Source organism: Oncorhynchus keta, chromosome 18 (assembly GCF_023373465.1).
Source record: "Oncorhynchus keta strain PuntledgeMale-10-30-2019 chromosome 18, Oket_V2, whole genome shotgun sequence".
In the NCBI taxonomy this organism is placed as follows: Eukaryota; Metazoa; Chordata; class Actinopteri; order Salmoniformes; family Salmonidae; genus Oncorhynchus; species Oncorhynchus keta.
Window position 1 is genome coordinate 3,000,775 of NC_068438.1, and position 20,204 is coordinate 3,020,978.

Below are 20,204 nucleotides of genomic sequence, written 5' to 3' on the forward strand. Positions count from 1 at the left end.
GCACGCTAGAAAACTTAAATAGGATCTCGCTAGCTCGTGCTTGGCTCTGCCCACCCCCTTCCATTTTCTGCCCATTATGACTCATTTGTTCCCAATGGAAACGACAGGCTGTGGTCGATCTTGGTTTAGTTGTAAAAAATATTTGGAATGCAACTGCGTTAACTTTCGAAACCGACATTTATGATCGAACACAACAAAAAAAAAATGACCAGCCTTTTGTCTTTGTTCTCTAGCAATCGTGTGTTCCAATCAAATTGACTTGTTGCTGATCCCCGCTTCTCCATCCCATCGATGTAAACTTTCCTGCAACTAGACATGATGGACAATGTTAATCGCCAGGTGGAACGACGCCCAATGAGGTTGCAAGCTTAAGGTGGGAGGCGGGGTCAGGTCAGTACAGTATAGTCCAATGAGGTTGTGTTTTGGCTCGTGATAGCTTGTCAAAAAAATAGCTGAAATTATACAAAACGTCCAGAAAAATCACTTTAATCATTCTGACACAGACTTGTCAATTGTCATACATTTTCCATGTCTATGGCTTCATTCTGTTCTAACATATATCCCTTTCCCGTGTTTTATACAAATCTATGCATTTTTCTGGAGAGTTGTCTTTAAAGCACGACCAAACTTCAAATGTATTTCATATTTCAATACAATTGTCCAATCAATATTTAAATCAAAAAACGTATCTATAAAATTGCAAAATATAAAACACTTAAAATTCTACTGATTCTGCAGGTGAAAATATTGATCACTTTATTACAATTTGGGCGGCAGCGTAGCCTAGTGGTTAGAGCGTTGGACTAGTAACCGGAAGGTTGCGAGTTCAAACCCCCGAGCTGACAAGGTACAAATCTGTCGTTCTGCCCCTGAACAGGCAGTTAACCCACTGTACCCAGGCCGTCATTGAAAATAAGAATATGTTCTTAACTGACTTGCCTGGTTAAATAAAGGTAAAATAAAAAATAAAATAAAAATTCAAGATTGTATAATGCCAGTCTGTGCTATCATGCAAACTCCTTTTCACTCATTGTCATGCCATGTTAGGCTCAACTATGAGCAATGGAGTTGCCATTATAGCACAAAGTCTTGATTAAGACAGATATGTGCATTATCTGTCAAATAGCATAATACAAAACACACTTTAATATTGAACCACTTATTGATCAAATATCCCTCAACTACAATTAACATCCGAAATGACCATGTTAAATTAAATCGAACAATAAAACCTTACTGTAAAAGTAGATACACTAAAAAGGCTTATTGCCCAGTTGACATGCAGGACAAAGACCAAATAAACTTAGCTGCCTGTGCTGGTGTTCAAACAATACTGTATCTACATGGAGTCTGGAGATAGTTTGACAGGTCAGTCGGCTTTAGTGGTGGGGAAGTAGCAACTTCGGCAGATCATTCAGTCTTTAGTTTATTTAGTGATTTAGCAGTGCCATTCTTCTCCATGAAGTCCCTCAGCTTTGTGGGGAAGTCTGTCATGACCCCTGTGGCTCCCAGGTCAAAGGCTCTCTTAAAGTCCTTCTCATCGTTCAGCACCCAGACATAAACCTGAAATGTAAAAAAATAAGAGCACATATTATACAACGTGACTGTGATAAAAAGCAAACGATAGCAGTTGTCAGAATGGCCTTACTTGTATACCCCTTGCTGTTAGGTGATTGAACAGAGCTCTTCTCATCAGCAGGCTGCATGAGAAAGTTTAGACCCTGATTAATGAACCTCATCATTATGATACATATCAACTACTGGACCACAACCAACCACTGATCAGAAGTAAATGTAATGCCATGTGAGCTCCTTCTGAAGGGTGCAATGGAGCAGTTGTTCCAAGTGGAGGGTACAGTAATCTCAGACTATTACACTTACGTATCTGCCAGCCAGGTGATGACATGCTGACTCCTGGTCATCTTATCAGGATCCCTCATAAGATGTCTGTGGAATCAAACACAGGCAATACATAAGTGAAAATACAGGAATCAAAAGCACACTTCTTAAACAGATCAATCCTCTTAAAGGATAGAGGAGGTTTTGAGAGCCAATGCTAACTAGCGTTAGCACAAGGACTTGGAGTCTACGGGTACACCTGCACTATCCATGAGTTCATCTGACTCTGGGTAAGAAGAAAAATGTACAGAATCTCACATTATCCCTTTGAAAAGGACCCTCTGCTGAACAAAAAGAAAAATGGCTAGCTTATAACAAACCACAGTGGCTTCAACCTCTGTTTACATCCAGATTCTGCTGCTTTAAATGGAAAGGCATTTATTATTAATCCATATGATCCCTGCTGTTGGGCTTACTTCCAAATTGGAAAGTATTTATAATCCAGAGAACAAACAGGCATGTTATTCAAAACATTTAAATTGTGCCCAGAGATCAACTTTCAAACCGCAACCTGTGGTTCCTGATAAGAGATTGAGAGGGAGGAGAGCCAGTGAATAGAGAACAAATCTCACTTTGTCACATGCACCGAATAAAAGTGTAGACCTTACCATGAAATGTTTACTTACAAGCTATTAACCAACAGTGCAGTTCAAGAAACAGTTAAGAGGGGGGTTCAATGTAAATAGCCCGGTGGTCATTTGAGTAATTGTTCAGTCGTCTTACGGCTTGGGGGTAATAGCTGTTAAGGAGCCTTTCGGTACTAGATTTAGCGCTCCGGTACCGCTTGTCGTGCGGTAGCAGATAAAACAGTCTACCTCCCCTAACAATACCCTCATGGAGTCTGACAACATGAGGGTATTGTGAGGGGAGGTAGGACACCACTTATCTTACAATAAGATACTTGACTAAATATCTACTGGTTAGAATCATTGATTACATTTATGATTGTAAAATGACAGCTTAAAACTGAAATGGTTAAAACATTTGCATGCCTTGCAAGAACAACAACTTCCCTAATAATCCTGTTTATAGACATCTGATAATCAAGTTGCCTGATGGGAAAAATGCAGAAAGTAAAAATAAACTTTTGAAAACAGTGACCATATCATTTTGGGTGGGAGCCTATTTGAGTTCGGACATATAAAGTTGGTATTTGTAAACACTTTTCGAACTCACTTCACTCAAGCCTAAGAGGGAGGCTCCTGCTGCTCGTGATAGCACATGTGGAGATAATACACAGAAATCCGATAAAAAAGTTTAAAAAGTGTTTACATGTTCTAATAAATCGAAAGAGCAAAACATTTATTTTTTATAAAACAGGTAAAAAAATGTAAAAAAACATTTAAAAAGTGTGTATGCAAATTCATATTTTTAGCAGACCCTCCTTACCCAGTTAACAGTTAAATTAGTTCCAAACAGTAAAATTACCTGACAGCCTTAAATACTACGCATGCATACACAGAAGAAATGTTTCATTGTGAGCATAATTGAAACATACAACAACAATAGCAAGCATATCGTCTCACAGCCAAAAAACTATATTTAAGCAGTAAGGCCCGAGGGGGTGTGGTATATGGCCAATATACCACAGCTAAGGGCTGTTCTTAAGCATGACGCAACGCAGTCTGACATACCACGGCTTTCAGCCAATCAGCATTCAGGGCTCGAACAACCCAGTTTCTAATATTGAACATGCAACTCCTGTAATTAAAGTAGCCAATGTGTTTTTACATTTTCAATCATTATCCGAAATGCAAGTCGCAGGGACACAGATTCTAAAAAGCAGACCGGTTCCATACAGTATGTGAAAAATATAAAAATCTGCTAGAAAATTAGAAAGGGGAATCTAAAGATGCAACAACCCTGATGGATTGATATGACTAGGATTGTGCCATTGGCACCCGGACAACGAATATTGATATGAAAACCAATAGAAGAGGATAATGCTATTTATGGGCATATTTTATTTACTTGTATTTATATAGGGGAATCCAATTGAGACCAGTGTCTCATTTACAAATAGTGCCCTGAGGATAAATATTTTTAAAAACAAGACAGCTATAAATACATTACATCAGGTTATTACAAGTTTGATTAATCAATTGCACACTTCAGTGAACAGTTTTAAACTGCCCTATCGGCACCAGGTGTAATTTGTTTTGTAAATCATTCCATAACTGTGGTGCATTAAAACTAAAGGCGGATATACAACACTTTGTGGGGTTTTAAACACAACATGTAAAGTGTGGGTCACATGTTTCATGAGCTGAAACAAAAGATGTAGTGAAAAACGTGTTTACCTCCCTGGTAGAGAGCATTTCTCCTTTGCCAAGATAATCCATCAACGGGACAGGTGTGGCATTTCAAGAAGCACGATCATTACACAGGTACACCTTGTGCTGGGGACAATAAAAAGGTCACTAAAATGTGCAGTTTTGTCACAACACCACAGATGTCTCAAGTTGAGGGGGAGTGTGCAATTGGCATGCTGACTGCAGGAATGCCCACCAGAGCTGTTTTCAGAGAATTGAAAGTTAATTTCTCTACCATAAGCCACCTCCAACGTTTTATAGAATTTGGCAGTATGTACAACCGGCCTCACAACCACAGACCACATGTTTGGCGTCGTGTGTATGAGCAGTTTGCAGAGTAACCCCACGGCCGCCATGAGGCAATAGTAGGGCAGACATAAGCTACGGACAACGAACACAATTTAAATCGATGGCAAATTGAATGCACAGAGATACAGTAACGAGATCCAAAGGCCCATTGTTGTGCCAGTCTTCCTCCGCCATCATCGCATGTTTCAGCACGATAATGCACGGCCCCGTGGCGCAAGGATCTGTACAGAATTCATGGAAGCTGAAAATGTCCCAGTTCTTCCATTGCCTGCATACTCAGACATGTCACCTATTGAGCATGTTTGGGATGCTCTGGCTCAACAGCGTGTTCCAGTGCCCGCCAATATCCAGCAACTACGCACAGCCACTGAAGAGGAAAGGGACAACACTCCACAAGCTACAATCAGCCTGATCTACTCCATGCGAAGGAGATGTGTTGAGCTGCATGAGTCAAATGGTGGTCACACTAGACTGGTTCTGATACACATTCCAATTTTTTTTTTTTAAGTTCTGTGACGAACGGACACATATCTGTTTTCCCAGGCATGTGAAATCCATAGATTAGGGCCACATTTATTTAAATTGACTGAACTGTAACTCAGTAAAATCTTTGAAATTGTTGCATGTTGCGTTTATATTTCTGTTCAGTACATTTCAACAGTGAAGTGAGGTATGCTGGAAGCTTATGAAGCAGAGCTTTGCAAACAACAAGGGGGTAACGAAGTGATCGACAGGACTGAGGTCCAGCCGATCTGATGCAGTGATGAGTCTTAAAACGGTCACCTGTAATAAAGCAAAGGATGATATGGTAGAAGGCATCCAAACATTTAAAAGTCGTGGCTGCTGCATTCTGGTAAATGGTGTCACCATAGTAATGAACTGGCAGGAAAGTTGACTGTAGAATGCGCTTCCTGCGGTTAATGGACAGGCAAGCTCTAAACTCAGCAAAAAAAGAAACCTCACTGTCAACTACGTTTATTTTCAAACTTAACATGTGTAAATATTTGTATGAACATAAGATTCAACAACAGACAAACTGAACAAGTTCCACAGACATGTGACTAACAGAAATTGAATAATGTGTCCCTGAACAAAGGTTGGGGGGGGGTCAAAATCAAAAGTAACATTCAGTATCTGGTGTGGCCACCAGCTGCATTAAGTACTGCAGTGCATCTCCTCCTCATGGACTGCACAATATTTGTCTCAGTCTTAGGCATCTCACAGTACGGACATTGCAACTTATTGCCCTGGCCACATCTGCAGTCCTCATGCCTCCTTGGAGCATGCCTAAGGCACATTCACGCAGATGAGCAGGGAACCTGGGCATCTTTCTTTTGGTGTTTTAGAGTCAGTAGAAAGGCCTCTGTCCTAAGTTTTCGTAACTATGACCTTAATTGCCTACCGTCTGTAAGCTGTTAGTGTCTTCACGACCGTTCCACAGGTGCATGTTCTTTAATTGTTTTGGGTTCATTGAACAAGCATGGGAAACAGAGTTTAAACCCTTTCCAATCTGAAGTTAGATTTTTACGATTTACATTTACATTTAAGTCATTAAGCAGACGCTCTTATCCAGAGCGACTTACAAATTGGTGCATTCACCTTATGACATCCAGTGGAACAGCCACTTTACAATAGTGCATCTAAATCTTTTAAGGGGGGTGAGAAGGATTACTTTATCCTATCCTAGGTATTCCTTAAAGAGGTGGGGTTTCAGGTGTCTCCGGAAGGTGGTGATTGACTCCGCTGTCCTGGCGTCGTGAGGGAGTTCGTTCCACCATTGGGGGCCAGAGCAGCGAACAGTTTTGACTGGGCTGAGCGGGAACTGTACTTCCTCAGTGGTAGGGAGGCGAGCAGGCCAGAGGTGGATGAACGCAGTGTCCTTGTTTGGGTGTAGGGCCTGATCAGAGCCTGGAGGTACTGAGGTGCCGTTCCCCTCACAGCTCCGTAGGCAAGCACCATGGTCTTGTAGCGGATGCGAGCTTCAACTGGAAGCCAGTGGAGAGAGCGGAGGAGCGGGGTGACGTGAGAGAACTTGGGAAGGTTGAACACCAGACGGGCTGCGGCGTTCTGGATGAGTTGTAGGGGTTTAATGGCACAGGCGGGGAGCCCAGCCAACAGCGAGTTGCAGTAATCCAGACGGGAGATGACAAGTGCCTGGATTAGGACCTGCGCCGCTTCCTGTGTGAGGCAGGGTCGTACTCTGCGGATGTTGTAGAGCAGGAACGGGCCACCGCCTTGATGTTAGTTGAGAACGACAGGGTGTTGTCCAGGATCACGCCAAGGTTCTTAGCGCTCTGGGAGGAGGACACAATGGAGTTGTCAACCGTGATGGCGAGATCATGGAACGGGCAGTCCTTCCCCGGGAGGAAGAGCAGCTCCGTCTTGCCGAGGTTCAGCTTGAGGTGGTGATCCGTCATCCACACTGATATGTCTGCCAGACATGCAGAGATGCGATTCACCACCTGGTCATCAGAAGGGGAAAGGAGAAGATTAATTGTGTGTCGTCTGCATAGCAATGATAGGAGAGACCATGTGAGGTTATGACAGAGCCAAGTGACTTGGTGTATAGCGAGAATAGGAGAGGGCCTAGAACAGAGCCCTGGGGGACACCAGTGGTGAGAGCGCGTGGTGAGGAGACAGATTCTCGCCACGCCACCTGGTAGGAGCGACCTGTCAGGTAGGACGCAATCCAAGCGTGGGCCGCGCCGGAGATGCCCAACTCGGAGAGGGTGGAGAGGAGGATCTGATGGTTCACAGTATCGAAGGCAGCCGATAGGTCTAGAAGGATGAGAGCAGAGGAGAGAGAGTTAGCTTTAGCGGTGCGGAGCGCCTCCGTGATACAGAGAAGAGCAGTCTCAGTTGAATGACTAGTCTTGAAACCTGACTGATTTGGATCAAGAAGGTCATTCTGAGAGAGATAGCGGGAGAGCTGGCCAAGGACGGCACGTTCAAGAGTTTTGGAGAGAAAAGAAAGAAGGGATACTGGTCTGTAGTTGTTGACATCGGAGGGATCGAGTGTAGGTTTTTTCAGAAGGGGTGCAACTCTCGCTCTCTTGAAGACGGAAGGGACGTAGCCAGCGGTCAGGGATGAGTTGATGAGCGAGGTGAGGGAGAAGGTCTCCGGAAATGGTCTGGAGAAGAGAGGGGATAGGGTCGAGCGGGCAGGTTGTTGGGCGGCCGGCCGTCACAAGACGCGAGATTTCATCTGGAGAGAGAGGGGAGAAAGAGGTCAGAGCACCGGGTAGGGCAGTGTGAGCAGAACCAGCGGTGTCGTTTGACTTAGCAAACGAGGATCGGATGTCATCGACCTTCTTTTCAAAATGGTTGACGAAGTCATCTGCAGAGAGGGAGGAGGGGGGATTCAGGAGGGAGGAGAAGGTGGCAAAGAGCTTCCTAGGGTTAGAGGCAGATGCTTGGAATTTAGAGTGGTAGAAAGTGGCTTTAGCAGCAGAGACAGAGGAGGAAAATGTAGAGAGGAGGGAGCGAAAGGATGCCAGGTCCGCAGGGAGGCGAGTTTTCCTCCATTTCCGCTCGGCTGCCCGGAGCCGGAGATTTATCTTTGAAAGATAATGTCCCTTTTTCAGGACCCTTCTTTTTCTTGCTGAGTTTGTCTAAAAGAAGTCCACATTAAATCTTAGCTTCTAAACTAGCTCATCGGTAAGTTTTTTTTTTTTTAAACATTAGATCTTTATCAATTCAAATGTTAAGATATTTATAGGCAGGAACCCGCTCGATGAGAGATAGTGGGGCAAAAAAAGTATTTAGTTAGCCACCACTTGTGCAAGTTCTCCCACTTAAAAAGATGAGGCCTGTAACTGTCATCATAGGTACACTTCAACTATGACAGACAAAATGAGAAATCCTCAAAATCACATTGTAGGATTTTTAATGAATTTATTTGCAAATTATGGTGGAAAATAAGTATTTGGTCACCTACAAACAAGCAAGATTTCTGGCTCTCACAGACCTGTAACAACTTCTTTAAGAGGCTCCTCTGTCCTCCACTGGTTACCTGTATTAATGGCACCCGTTTGAACTTGTTATCAGTATAAAAGACACCGGTCCACAACCTCAAACAGTCACACTGCAAACTCCACTATGGCCAAGACCAAAGAGCTGTCAAAGGACACCAGAAACAAAATTGTAGACCTGCACCAGGCTGGGAAGACTGAATCTGCAATAGGTAAGCAGCTTGATTTGAAGAAATCAACTGTGGGAGCAATTATTAGGAAATGGAAGACATACAAGACCACTGATAATCTCCCTCGATCTGGGGCTCCACGCAAGATCTCACCCCGTGGGGTCAAAATGATCACAAGAACGGTGATCAAAAATCCCAGAACCACACGGGGGGACCTAGTGAATGACCTGCAGAGAGCTGGGACCAAAGTAACAAAGCCTACCATCAGTAACACACTACGCCGCCAGGGACTAAATCCTGCAGTGCCAGACGTGTCCCCCTGTTTAAGCCAGTACATGTCCAGGCCCGTCTGAAGTTTACTAGAGAGCATTTGGATGATCCAGAAGAAGATTGGGAGAATGTCATATGGTCAGATGAAACCAAAATATAACTTTTTGGTAAAAACTCAACTCGTCGTGTTTGGAGGACAAAGAATGCTGAGTTGCATCCAAAGAACACCATACCTACTGTGAAGCATGGGGGTGGAAACGTCATGCTTTGGGGCTGTTTTTGTGCAAAGGGACCAGGACGACTGATCCGTGTAAAGGAAAGAATGAATGGGGCCATGTATCGCGAGATTTTGAGTGAAAACCTCCTTCCATCATCAAGGGCATTGAACATGAAACGTGGCTGGGTCTTTCAGCTTGACAATGATCCCAAACACACCGCCCAGGTAACGAAGGAGTGGCTTCGTAAGAAGCATTTCAAGGTCCTGAAAGTGGCCTAGCCAGTCTCCAGATCTCAACCCCATAGAAAATCTTTGGAGGGAGTTGAAAGTCTGTGTTACCCAGCAACAGCCCCAAAACATCACTGCTCTAGAGGAGATCTGCATGGAGGAATGGGCCAAAATACCAGCAACAGTGTGTGAAAACCTTGTGAAGACTTACAGAAAACATTTGACCTCTGTCATTGCCAACAAAGTGTATATAACAAAGTATTGAGATAAACTGTTGTTATTGACCAAATACTTATTTTCCACCATAATTTGCAAATAAATTCATTAAAAATCATACAATGTGATTTTCTGGATTTTTTTTTCTAATTTTGTCTGTCATCATTGAAGTGTACCTATGATAAAAATTACAGGCCTCTCATCTTTTTAAGTGGGAGAACTTGCACAATTGGTGGCTGACTAAATACTTTATTGTTCCACTGTACATCCAATGAGTGAATATGTATCCCATCTGAGAAAAAATGTCCATGAATTACAGAACATATACTACCGGTCAAAAGTTTTAGAACACCTACTCCTTCAAGGGTTTTTCTATATTTTTACTATTTCTACATTGGAGAATAATAGTGAAGACACCAAAACTATGAAATATCACATATGGGATCATGTAGTAACCAAAAAAACAAAAACCAGAAAAAGGGTCAAACAAATCAAAATATATTTTATATTTGAGATTCTTCTAAAAGCCACCCTTTGCCTTGACAGCTTTGCACACTTCAGTTACCTTAGTAACTGAAACAGTGCCATGTCCAGATCTAAAACAACATTGGTGCATATTTAGAATAGAGTTATTATTAGCTGGGAGTGGGTCAGAGACTCTAATACTTTGGCCATGCAAGATAACTTTGAGATTGGACAGTAATTACCTAAATCAGAAGGACCTCCCTGCCTTTATGTAGCGGGAGGACATGTGCCGCTTTCAAAACCTTAGGGATAACACCAGGAGCAATTGTCAAGTTAAAAGATTCAACAATGAGTGTGGCAGGAGGCTGTAGTAAGAAGAGGTCAAGTGAACCAGCCCCTGTGGATTTCTTTACGTCGATCTTTAGCAAGGCACCGAAAACAGACATCCAATTGGCTCATTCATCCCCCCTCCTCTCTCCTGTAACTATAACCCTAGGTCGTTGCTGTAAATGAGAACTTGTTCACAGTCAACCTAATTGGTCAAATAAAATTACAATTAGAAATGAAGAAATCTTGATAAAATAATTGCCTCCACATTTCTATAGTTGAATTTTGGCTAGGCTACTTTGAAGCAAGGTAAGACATGCCTCATAATGTCAAGTAAAACGTGTCATACAAACACTAGAACCAAGGAGGATGGGTGTTACATGTAAAAAATTATGGCCTAAGCTAAGTTAAGTGGGTGTGTGTGTCTGGTTGTTGCATACTTAGTGACGATGGAGGGCATGGGGATCTCCAGGAACTGCTCTTTGAGGGGCACAAATGGCAGAAGGCCGGTGTAGAAGAGCCCCACCAGCATTAGAACCCTGCGCATGCTGAACAGCACTGGGATACGAGGGTTCTACAACACAGACAGGAAAGTACAAGGTGGTGATAAAAACTAAGTCCATAATCCAGCTATCCTAGTATGACAAAGAACTCGGTCCTCCTATTTGCTATAAAGGTTCTTCCCAAACACCCATCAAAAAAACATGTAAATCTAATTTCCAATTTTGTGTTGAAGGTAAATATTTTCAAGCATAAACAGATTATATCATTATACAAGGAAATGAGCCATTAGGTACCTCCTTGTAACACTTCTGCACAATCTGGTTGCTAGAGTTGCCCCAAACAGTGATGTGTTCTCTGTCATACTTCACAACCAGCTCTGAGACCTGCAGAACAAACGAGTTCACAACCCACAATGAGAACAACCATTTGATGAGAACACTTACCCCATCACACACTCAAAGCACCCACTTCTTTCCTGAAATGTCTAACCCCAGGCCACACCTTCTTGATAAGGGTGTCATTGTTGACCTTGATGTCAATGTTGACAGGGGTCTTAGGGAAAGCTTCAAACACATCCCTGAGGAGAGGAATGCGTTTGTCCTCCCCTCCCTCACAGACGCATTCTGTAGACACACACAGGGAAAAATTAAGAACACATCCACACCTGCCAAAGCAGCATGTACTACATACAAACAGTGATAGTCACCTCTCTGGAAAGTCACACCAAGCTTGCACAGGTAAGGAGGCAGATCCTGTAGAGAACAAACACATTTTATCATGCATATGCCTTTTTGTGTTGTCACAATACCAGGAAGTAAGGAAGAAAAAGAAACAAAACATGAAGCAGACTTAATTATTTGAGGAAAATACTTCTAATGTTGGAAAAAACAGCCTTATGTCACCCATGAACATGTTTAGTTTGCAAGCTATAGCACACAATATTTTATAAAAGTAGGCTTTAAAAAAGGACCATAGATTTTATCTTGCCAAGGAAAATCCGGTGTCGTATTATTCCGATACTGGTATCGTGACACTAATCCCTTGAGATTTATTCTTTGGTCAAAAATCAGATTAAACTTTTGACAGGATCTATTCTAATAGGGAGATAAATGCAACAAAAGACTTGGAAGTAGAATTAAATGAAAGCAGAGTTCAAAACCTGGAAAGTGGCGTCTAAAATAGCCCAAGACAGGAAGAAAGGTAGGGACCATGGAGGCCATACGGACCACTTGCCTCAATGAGGCCTAGGTAAAGTACGTATATTTTTTATATGGCTGTTGAGAAGCCAACCTTGCGATACTCACAGCGTAGGCCACGTCAGAGATGTAGGCACTGATGCCAGTCGACCTCTCCAGGTTGGCATCGTGTGACACGACCACCTGCTCGTCCTTGGTCATGTGACAGTCCAGCTCCAGCATGTCAGTGCCAAGGTCCACTGCACTGGACACATGTAAAGGAGACAATCACACACATATAGCCCACCAGCAGTAGGTTGAGGATAGCATCAACAAATCTAAACAGGGTACACAGACGTAATGGACATCAACTCTGCTTGCTGAACAGTACATCTTCCTCCCTTATTGGGATTTATTGTGCGTCCTCTGTCTTACAAACACACGACCACCCTCTTGACAATGCCATAGCCAACTACACCACCGCAACGCTAGCAAGTAGATGGCACAGATGTTGGCATTTCAAGTCAAGGAGTGAGGCTAACCAATTCAACTTGGTTACCCACACTTCAAAGTGGTGTGCATTTACCAAAATAAGTAATGCATATTTCGTCTGTGTTTCATAATTTTCCTTCAATGTATCTCACCGGACAAGGCAACCGAGTGAGCGAAACTTTGCCCCTCTGTACGTGTAGCCTATCTATCTATGTTGCCGCCCGTAGCATTGAGCTAAATTGTGAATGGTCTTGACGCACCAAAGTGTCAAGGAAAGCCAGTTTGGATTTGAATTCACACCAATCACATCAAAAGCAAAACGCCATTGATAGAAAACTTGAATTTTTACATTTATGTCTTTGCCCTCCGGTGGCTAGCTAAACTCATCCCTTTCTCAAATTAGCCATGAATGGAGATAGGGATTTGGACTTGTGGTTTTACTTAATTCAACATACAGGCCAATGTTTATAAATGGCGATTCTGATATAACCATTAATTTATACATTGTGCACCTGGCCCTTGAGAGGATGAAAGTTCAATATGTAGCTAGACGTAGTAGGCTAACGTTTACTAACTTGCTCATCGTTGCCCATGAAGGAAGTTAGGCAAGCGAGCAACATTTTAGCCAAGTAACCTAGGAAAACAAAAATAAGAGTACTGATTCTCAATTAATAGCCAATAATTACAAAGCAAACAGGTTAAGAAACATTTATGTATTACAAATAAAAAACTGAACTTATTTAGACAAGTATTCAAACCCAGAGCCCGACCTTGAACATCTCAGGAGAGACCTGAATATAGCTGTGCAGCGACACTCCCTATCCAACCTGACAGAGCTTGAGGATCTGCAGAGAATGGGAGAAACTACACAAATACAAGTGTGCTAAGCTTGTAGCATCATACCCAAGAAGACTTGAGGCTGTAATCACTGCCAAAGTTGCGTCAACGAAGTACTGAGTAAAGGGTCTGAATACTTATGAAAATGTGATTTCAGTTTTTTTTATACATTTGCAAAAATGTCTAAACCTGTTTTTGCTTTGTCATTATGGGGTATTGTGTGTAGAGTGAGGGGGAGGGACGATTTCATCAATTTTAGAATAAGGCTGTAACGTAACAAAATGTGGAAAGGTCATGGGGTCTGAATATTTTCCGAATGCACTGTGACCGTGATCGGTGGCATAGCATATGAACTAACAGGTCATAGAGCAAACAATGCAATTACCAACATGTTTTTTCTCAATGCCTTTAACCATGAACCGCTACTGCTCCTAATTGAACATTGTTGGTGTCATGTTATTATGGCAAAATATAGTCTGATCTGTCAGTTGCAACAGCCACACACAGTACATGATAAAACATGATAAAGCACACCGACATGACATGATTTATACTTTTGAGTCTAGACTACTATTACACACAATCATCCTCTACTAGCAATAAAACAAACTTGATGATACGAGTCATTTTGGCAAGCTGAATAATACATTCAGCAGAATCTGCCTACTTCCTCCATAGAGAGTGTAGGTTCACCATCAATTATGTTCCATGTGTTATCTGCTTATGGCATTGCTTGCAGATTGGTCTGGATATTTAGGCCAACACAGGAGGATTAGGCTATGTTAAACATGACATAACATGATACAGCACGAGTCAATGGGAGGATATGGACTTGACTCACTGCTTGAAAGCTGCCATGGTGTTCTCCAGGTTTTCACCTGCCCCTGCAAATACAGACATGACAGAAAGGAGTTCATAAATTAGAGGTGCCCGAAACGAAGTTGGTGTGAGCCAAGTCAGCGAGGTGTCTTGAGATACAACACTGCCTTTTGTAGTTCCAGTTTCATGGATGTGTTATTATGGATGAAGCAAGATTACAGCAACACTCACCTCCACGATGGGATATGTGTCTGCTCAGGAATGGCTCTCTCTTCCGCCGATGCAGCAGTGTTGGGCATTTCAATAACAAGGCAGAGGTGAGCACATACCCCATCACCGTAGACAACACGTAGACAGCAGCACACATCTCTGATTCTCCTTTAGCTCAACTGGGAAAGGTAACATGTATGGTCAGGCATAGCTATACTAGCAAAGACTGATAAGTCACCATGATTCAGCTTTAAAATGTACACGTTCATACTGCTGTACAGTAGCCCAAAATTGGACTAAAGTTGCCTGTTACTGCTTAGTCAAAGGACCTTACATGTTCTGTTTGGAAGCCAAAGCACCCAAATACTCCATCTAAACGTGAATCGAATCTCAATTGCGGTACAGTTCTAGAAGCAAATTCCTTTCATATCACATAAAAATAATGTAATAAATGCAAAACAAACACTTAATGTAGAATGTTTTAACCGGTTTCAATACATTTGAAGCCGACGGTTTTTTTTTCCAGTGACAACACGTTGTTGGCGTCTGTCTTCCGTTTTACACACAGGTGTTCGGAGACGCAGATAGCTAACTAATTAGTACAGGTAACGTAAGTTCACGCGGTCTTCCGTCTGTTTCCGTAACAAGGAAATATGGCGATGTTGGAACCATAACCCTATTAAAAAGGTGTCAATTTAACCTTTTGTTTTTTTCAAAAAGCATTTCTCGTTGATATGAAAAAGGTCATAATGCTTCCAAAACCATACCGCAAGCGATGCGTTAATAATGTTCAGACCGAGCTTCGGGGCTCTTAACAAAATCAGCCCCTACAGAAGCTGCCTTTGTGCAATGCAATGGAACCAACGATTTATATACATCATTGAATAGAACTGAGTCATAATCATGAGCGAGCTTTACGGCACAGTACAGTACATGTACATAAAGATTCAATTGCTAGCTGTTTGTCATTATTGTATGACAGATACCGTCCGTGTATATGTTTTAAAACGTTAGTGAATGTGTTTAGCTACAGTAGTGTGAGCCAACAAATTGCATTTTACCTTTGACAACAAACTAACTTTTCTTCTGGATATGTGGAAACCTCTGCCCGGTAAACGCCAAGGTTTATGCACTTCTGCCCGGTAAACGCCAAGGTTTATGTAAGTCCTGTCTGCTGATCGCTATTACAACTGCAACCACAGACAGCACAATCTTTACTTCAACGACAGATGGCGTAAATCTTCTTATTTGATGTGGTTTAACGGAGGTTGGCATACAATAAATGTGGCATTACCGCCACCTACTCGACTGGAGTACAACTCCCTTGTACTTTTCTTGAAAAAAATAAAAAAATAAAATCAGTAAAAGCTCCCGAGTAGCGCAGCGGTCTTTGGGCACTGCATCTCAGCGCTTGAGGCGTCTACAGACCCTGGTTCGAATCCAGGCTGTATCACAACCGGCCGTGATTGGTAGTCCCATAGGGCGGCGCACAATTGGGTTAGGGTTTGGCCGGGGTAGGCCGTCATTGTAAATAAGGCTAGTTATTTTTTTTTTTACATCGAACACTACACTAACACATAAAAAAAGTAAAAACACCACCCTACTCCACTATTTAAATCCATGTAGTCCTACCTAAGTCCAACAACCTGAAAGGATGGGACACCACCACTTAACACACCTTGTAACTCCTCTTATGTCAAGTCTCGCACACCCAAATACCTCTCTCCAGCTGCCACCACAACCTCAATTTTCTGCGACTTATGTTCCATTCCTGCAGAACAGTTGATAACCATTGCTATAAATGCTAAAAATCCAATCTTACTGACATATCAATTGTTGGTTTTATCCCTCTGTACTGGTACAGATCTACTACTCACACACTCCTCTCAGGGTCCCTACCCCTTGACTCGTCGTAGAGCCCTGCATGACAACTTCTGCACTACTCTAACCCTGGAAACTTCAACCTGCCTCTCTCGCACGGGATATGTCTGATCCCCAGCCCCGTGGGCACCCCTACAATTAACACATACCCCTACTTTCCCCAATGTTCTACACATGTCTTTGTCTCGTGCCTTTCTGCACACTTCTCACACCTAGGAACCTCCCTCCTACACATTGCTGCCACATGCCCATAAGCTTGACCCCTGTAAGAACATAATGTATTTAGCATAACTTATATATCCTAACATCACTTTGTTGCGCAAAGACTCAACATCAAAACTCAAAAGAACAGACAATGACTCCTGTTTCACCACTCACGCAACCCTGTCTGCATCGCACCAAACGACAAGCATCACAAACACCGGGAATATTCCCCTTCATCTGGTCAACTTTTACTGCTACCCCAGTAATCACTCCTTTCAATGGTGCACTTTTCTTGAGAGCAAAACGATTCATTTGACGCGGAGCGCCTCTCTTTGACCATCAGAAATAAACAATTATCACAAGACCACTTCTAATTACCCTCACCGATAGCCCAGCACCAAACTCGGTTTTCACCCACACTGAAACCACAAATGAATCAGCAAAAAAGGCAAGGGTCCACCTTTCCCAAAAGCTTTACTCCTACTGTCACACTCATCTTTATCCTGAACCTCAGTGCAAGCCTCCGGCCCCGAGAACTTTACCACACCTACCATTTCTCCTCCCGTCTTCAGCTCACTCTGCTTACACTTTCTATCATTCTTCTTTAAAAACAGATTTCCCTTTTTTCCGCTTTTTCTTTTTACAGATTCAAGCTCATCCTCTTCCTCCCTCTCTCTCTCTCTCTCTCTCTCTTAGACCTCATCTGCCTCCCTTTTACTCTCCATTCCTCCTCCGCATTCCAAGTATACGTCTATTTATGATAATAGTGCACTTCTCCTGACATACATCTTGTTCTTGCCTTCTCAAGGGACGCCATTTAACCGACTGTCACAATCTCGGTACAATCAGCACGAACCCCTCGGGATGTAGCACTCAACAGTGCAGCTGCTTCGCCTTGACGTCTTCTTTTATAAAAAGCTACCACGATGCTTTTCAATTTCAAACAAGCGTGCTCTTCCGTCCACCGTCTAGCTGCATCTGCAATCTTCTTCTTCTTTGGTATTTAATGGTGGTTGACATCCAATTGTTGCATTACCGCCCCCAACTGGACTATAATATAAATCAGTATACTTTGTGATACAAAGGGGGAAAAGGAAAAAAATAAACAAACAAAAAAACTTATATAAAAAATACACCCATTCCACTACTTTGACCCTATCTGCTCCTGCATCATGCCAACGGTCAGGGAGGACAGGACACCACCACTCAACCAGTTGACAGACACAACTTCATACTTTCTTCTACATAATCTTCTGTCCCATGCCTTCCTGCACACATCCCACATCTTGGAATCTCCCTCCAACACGCTGCTGCGACATGACCATAAACATTGCACCTGAAACACTACAGTGGATTTGGCACACTAAGCTCTAACAGGATAACTGATATATTTTAACATAACTTTGTCGGGTAAAGACTCAAAACTAAAAAGGACTGACCATGATTCCGTTTCACCACACTCACCACCGGGTCTGCACCGTACCAAATGGCAGGCGTCACAAACACCAGGCATATTCAACTTCAATTGTTCCCCCTCCACACTTAACACTACCCCATGAATCACTTCATTAAATGGTGCCCTATTCCTAAGTGCAAAGCATGAAACAGATCTTGACCCAAGTTGCGTGACACGGAGCACCCGCTCCCTCTGGGCAGAAGAAACACAAACACATATCATAAGTCCACTACTGGTTACCTTCACTGATTCAACTGCACCCAACTCCTTTCCCACCCACCCTGAAACCACAAAAATGTCACTCCCACTGGACCAGATTCTTCTTTATCATGTCCATTGATGTCAGATTCAGGCTCTGAGCTCTTCACCACACCTCAGTTAACTCGCCCTCATTCACTTCCATTTCACCTCCAGAACTCGGTGTGGCGTAGGGCTCACTCTGTTACACTTGACATCAAACATCTTCAACACACTGCCTCTCTATTCCGTCATCTTCAACAGATTCAGACTCAACCTTTGCCTCCCTCATTCTCTTCAACCTATTCTTCCTCTCTTTTTTCCTCCCTTTCCTCCTCGGAAATCCAATTAAACGACTCCTTATGAAAATATTCCCCTTTTTCGTATCAATCTCTTTCTTGCCTCCTTGAGGGAAGCCATCTCTACTGCCACTCCATCCATCTGTCGTTCTCCTTTGAACACAGCGGATACTTTGTAGCCCACATACTCATGATCATTATTGCAATGTCGCTGATTGGCCGCACCAAAATATTCTTATTCTCACGTATAATGACTTTCACAACAATCGGATGTGCATTACGCCCCCTGTTGTCATGGTAGATAATACCAAAAAGTAAATAAAAGCATGGTAAAAAAAATACAAACTATCGTACAAACTATCAAAAAGAAAGTTAAACTAAGCTAAATCAACTTGCCTTTCTGTTAAAATTCTAATCAGGTTCTTACACGGGCTTAGAAGAATCCTGTGAGGGCGGGACATTTTCTGGTGACAGTAGTCCTTGCAGCGCGTCTGCCGTAAAGTCTTGGAGCCCCAAAAACATTTTTGACTACGGAAACAGTGATATGTCCAGCTTCTTGGACTTCTTGGACACTTGTGCATTACCATTAATAACTGTGGCTATGAATGCTACAAAATCCACCTTCTTCACAAGGAGTGCATCCAGATCACTTGATCGACATAAAACACACACAACTGGTTGCGGTGCATCTTCGGCAATATGCCCTATTACTCCTTTAACTCTCTTCACGGCCTCCACATAGGAGCTCTGCTGTACAGCCTTGATTCTTGGCACCTCAAACTCTTTCACCCTAACAAGGCACTCAAGGAAGTCCAGAAAAGAGAAATGACAGTCCATCATTACTTTAAGACATGAAGGTCAATACGGAAAATCAAAGAACTTTGAAAGTTTCTTCAAGTGCAGTCGCAGAAACCATTAAGCGCTAGATGTGATAAACAGATCATTGCAAGAGAGAACAATGTCCATGTCAATCAAGCATGTGTGGAAGGACCACCAGAAGGTAGGCTGGGCTCACAGACAGTAGCCCAACCAGGCATGTGAGTCAAGGTGACCAGAGGCAATTAAGCACAGCTTACGGTACTAATGATATATTCTCTTTCCCCTACAGAGAGAACCAGCAGAGAGAGACAGAAAAAGAAAGAATACGAGTGGTTGCTCCACCAAAGGAGAGGACGTATCATTTGGAAGGTGAGGAGAAGGTAAACTATCTCTGGAGAATGGCCACCAAGAGAGGGGAGCTATCCACAAACAACCATTAAGACGGTGACAAACCTATGATTTTTTTTTGTTTGTTACAGTTTAAAGATAATCATGTGTTCCTGTTTCATCTGAAGAAGATGTGTGTTTTTCCTTGAGAGATTCTCATTGATTGTGTTGGAGTGTTTGTATTGACAGAAATCCCTCAATAGAGAACTGTGTTCAATCAAGAAAACCTACTCCTGACTCGTTTATTCCACCTTTCCGCATTAGTGACACCAAATTACTTGGTCAGCTCACACGTATTTGTAACAAAGTCAAAGTTCACTGCATGCCATAAACAGCCCATTAAATGTATTTATAAAGCCCTTCTTACATCAGCTGATATCTCAAAGTGCTGTACAGAAGCCCAGCCTAAAACCCCAAACAGCAAGCAATGCAGGTGTAGATGCACAGTGGCTAGGAAAAACTCCCTAGAAAGGCCTTAACCTAGAGAGAAACCAGGCTAT

The 20,204-nt window shown here is 42.7% G+C and overlaps 1 protein-coding gene across 7 annotated transcripts in view; it reads right to left on the minus strand.

Moving 5' to 3' along the window:
* Window positions 1-470: 470 nt before the first annotated feature.
* gdpd1 (glycerophosphodiester phosphodiesterase domain containing 1) overlaps window positions 471-20,204 on the minus strand; it is a 29,207-nt gene continuing 9,473 nt past the window's right edge. The window contains exons 1-13 of one of the 7 annotated variants that reach the window (XM_052467193.1): window positions 17,293-17,489; window positions 15,555-15,611; window positions 15,483-15,523; window positions 14,443-14,600; window positions 14,234-14,276; window positions 12,193-12,328; window positions 11,595-11,640; window positions 11,390-11,511; window positions 11,182-11,271; window positions 10,825-10,958; window positions 1,882-1,947; window positions 1,649-1,700; window positions 471-1,563 (exon numbers count right to left, since the gene is read on the minus strand). In XM_052467193.1, the coding sequence (XP_052323153.1) occupies window positions 1,411-1,563; window positions 1,649-1,700; window positions 1,882-1,947; window positions 10,825-10,958; window positions 11,182-11,271; window positions 11,390-11,511; window positions 11,595-11,640; window positions 12,193-12,328; window positions 14,234-14,276; window positions 14,443-14,578 (978 nt within the window). In that variant the 5' untranslated portion in view covers window positions 14,579-14,600; window positions 15,483-15,523; window positions 15,555-15,611; window positions 17,293-17,489 and the 3' untranslated portion in view covers window positions 471-1,410. Of the gene's footprint in view, window positions 1,564-1,648; window positions 1,701-1,881; window positions 1,948-10,824; window positions 10,959-11,181; window positions 11,272-11,389; window positions 11,512-11,594; window positions 11,641-12,192; window positions 12,329-14,233; window positions 14,277-14,442; window positions 14,601-14,755; window positions 14,975-15,482; window positions 16,323-17,292; window positions 17,492-20,204 lie in introns of those variants that run through there. The other 6 variants (XM_035791480.2, XM_052467194.1, XM_035791481.2 and 3 more) reach the window with 6 other exon arrangements.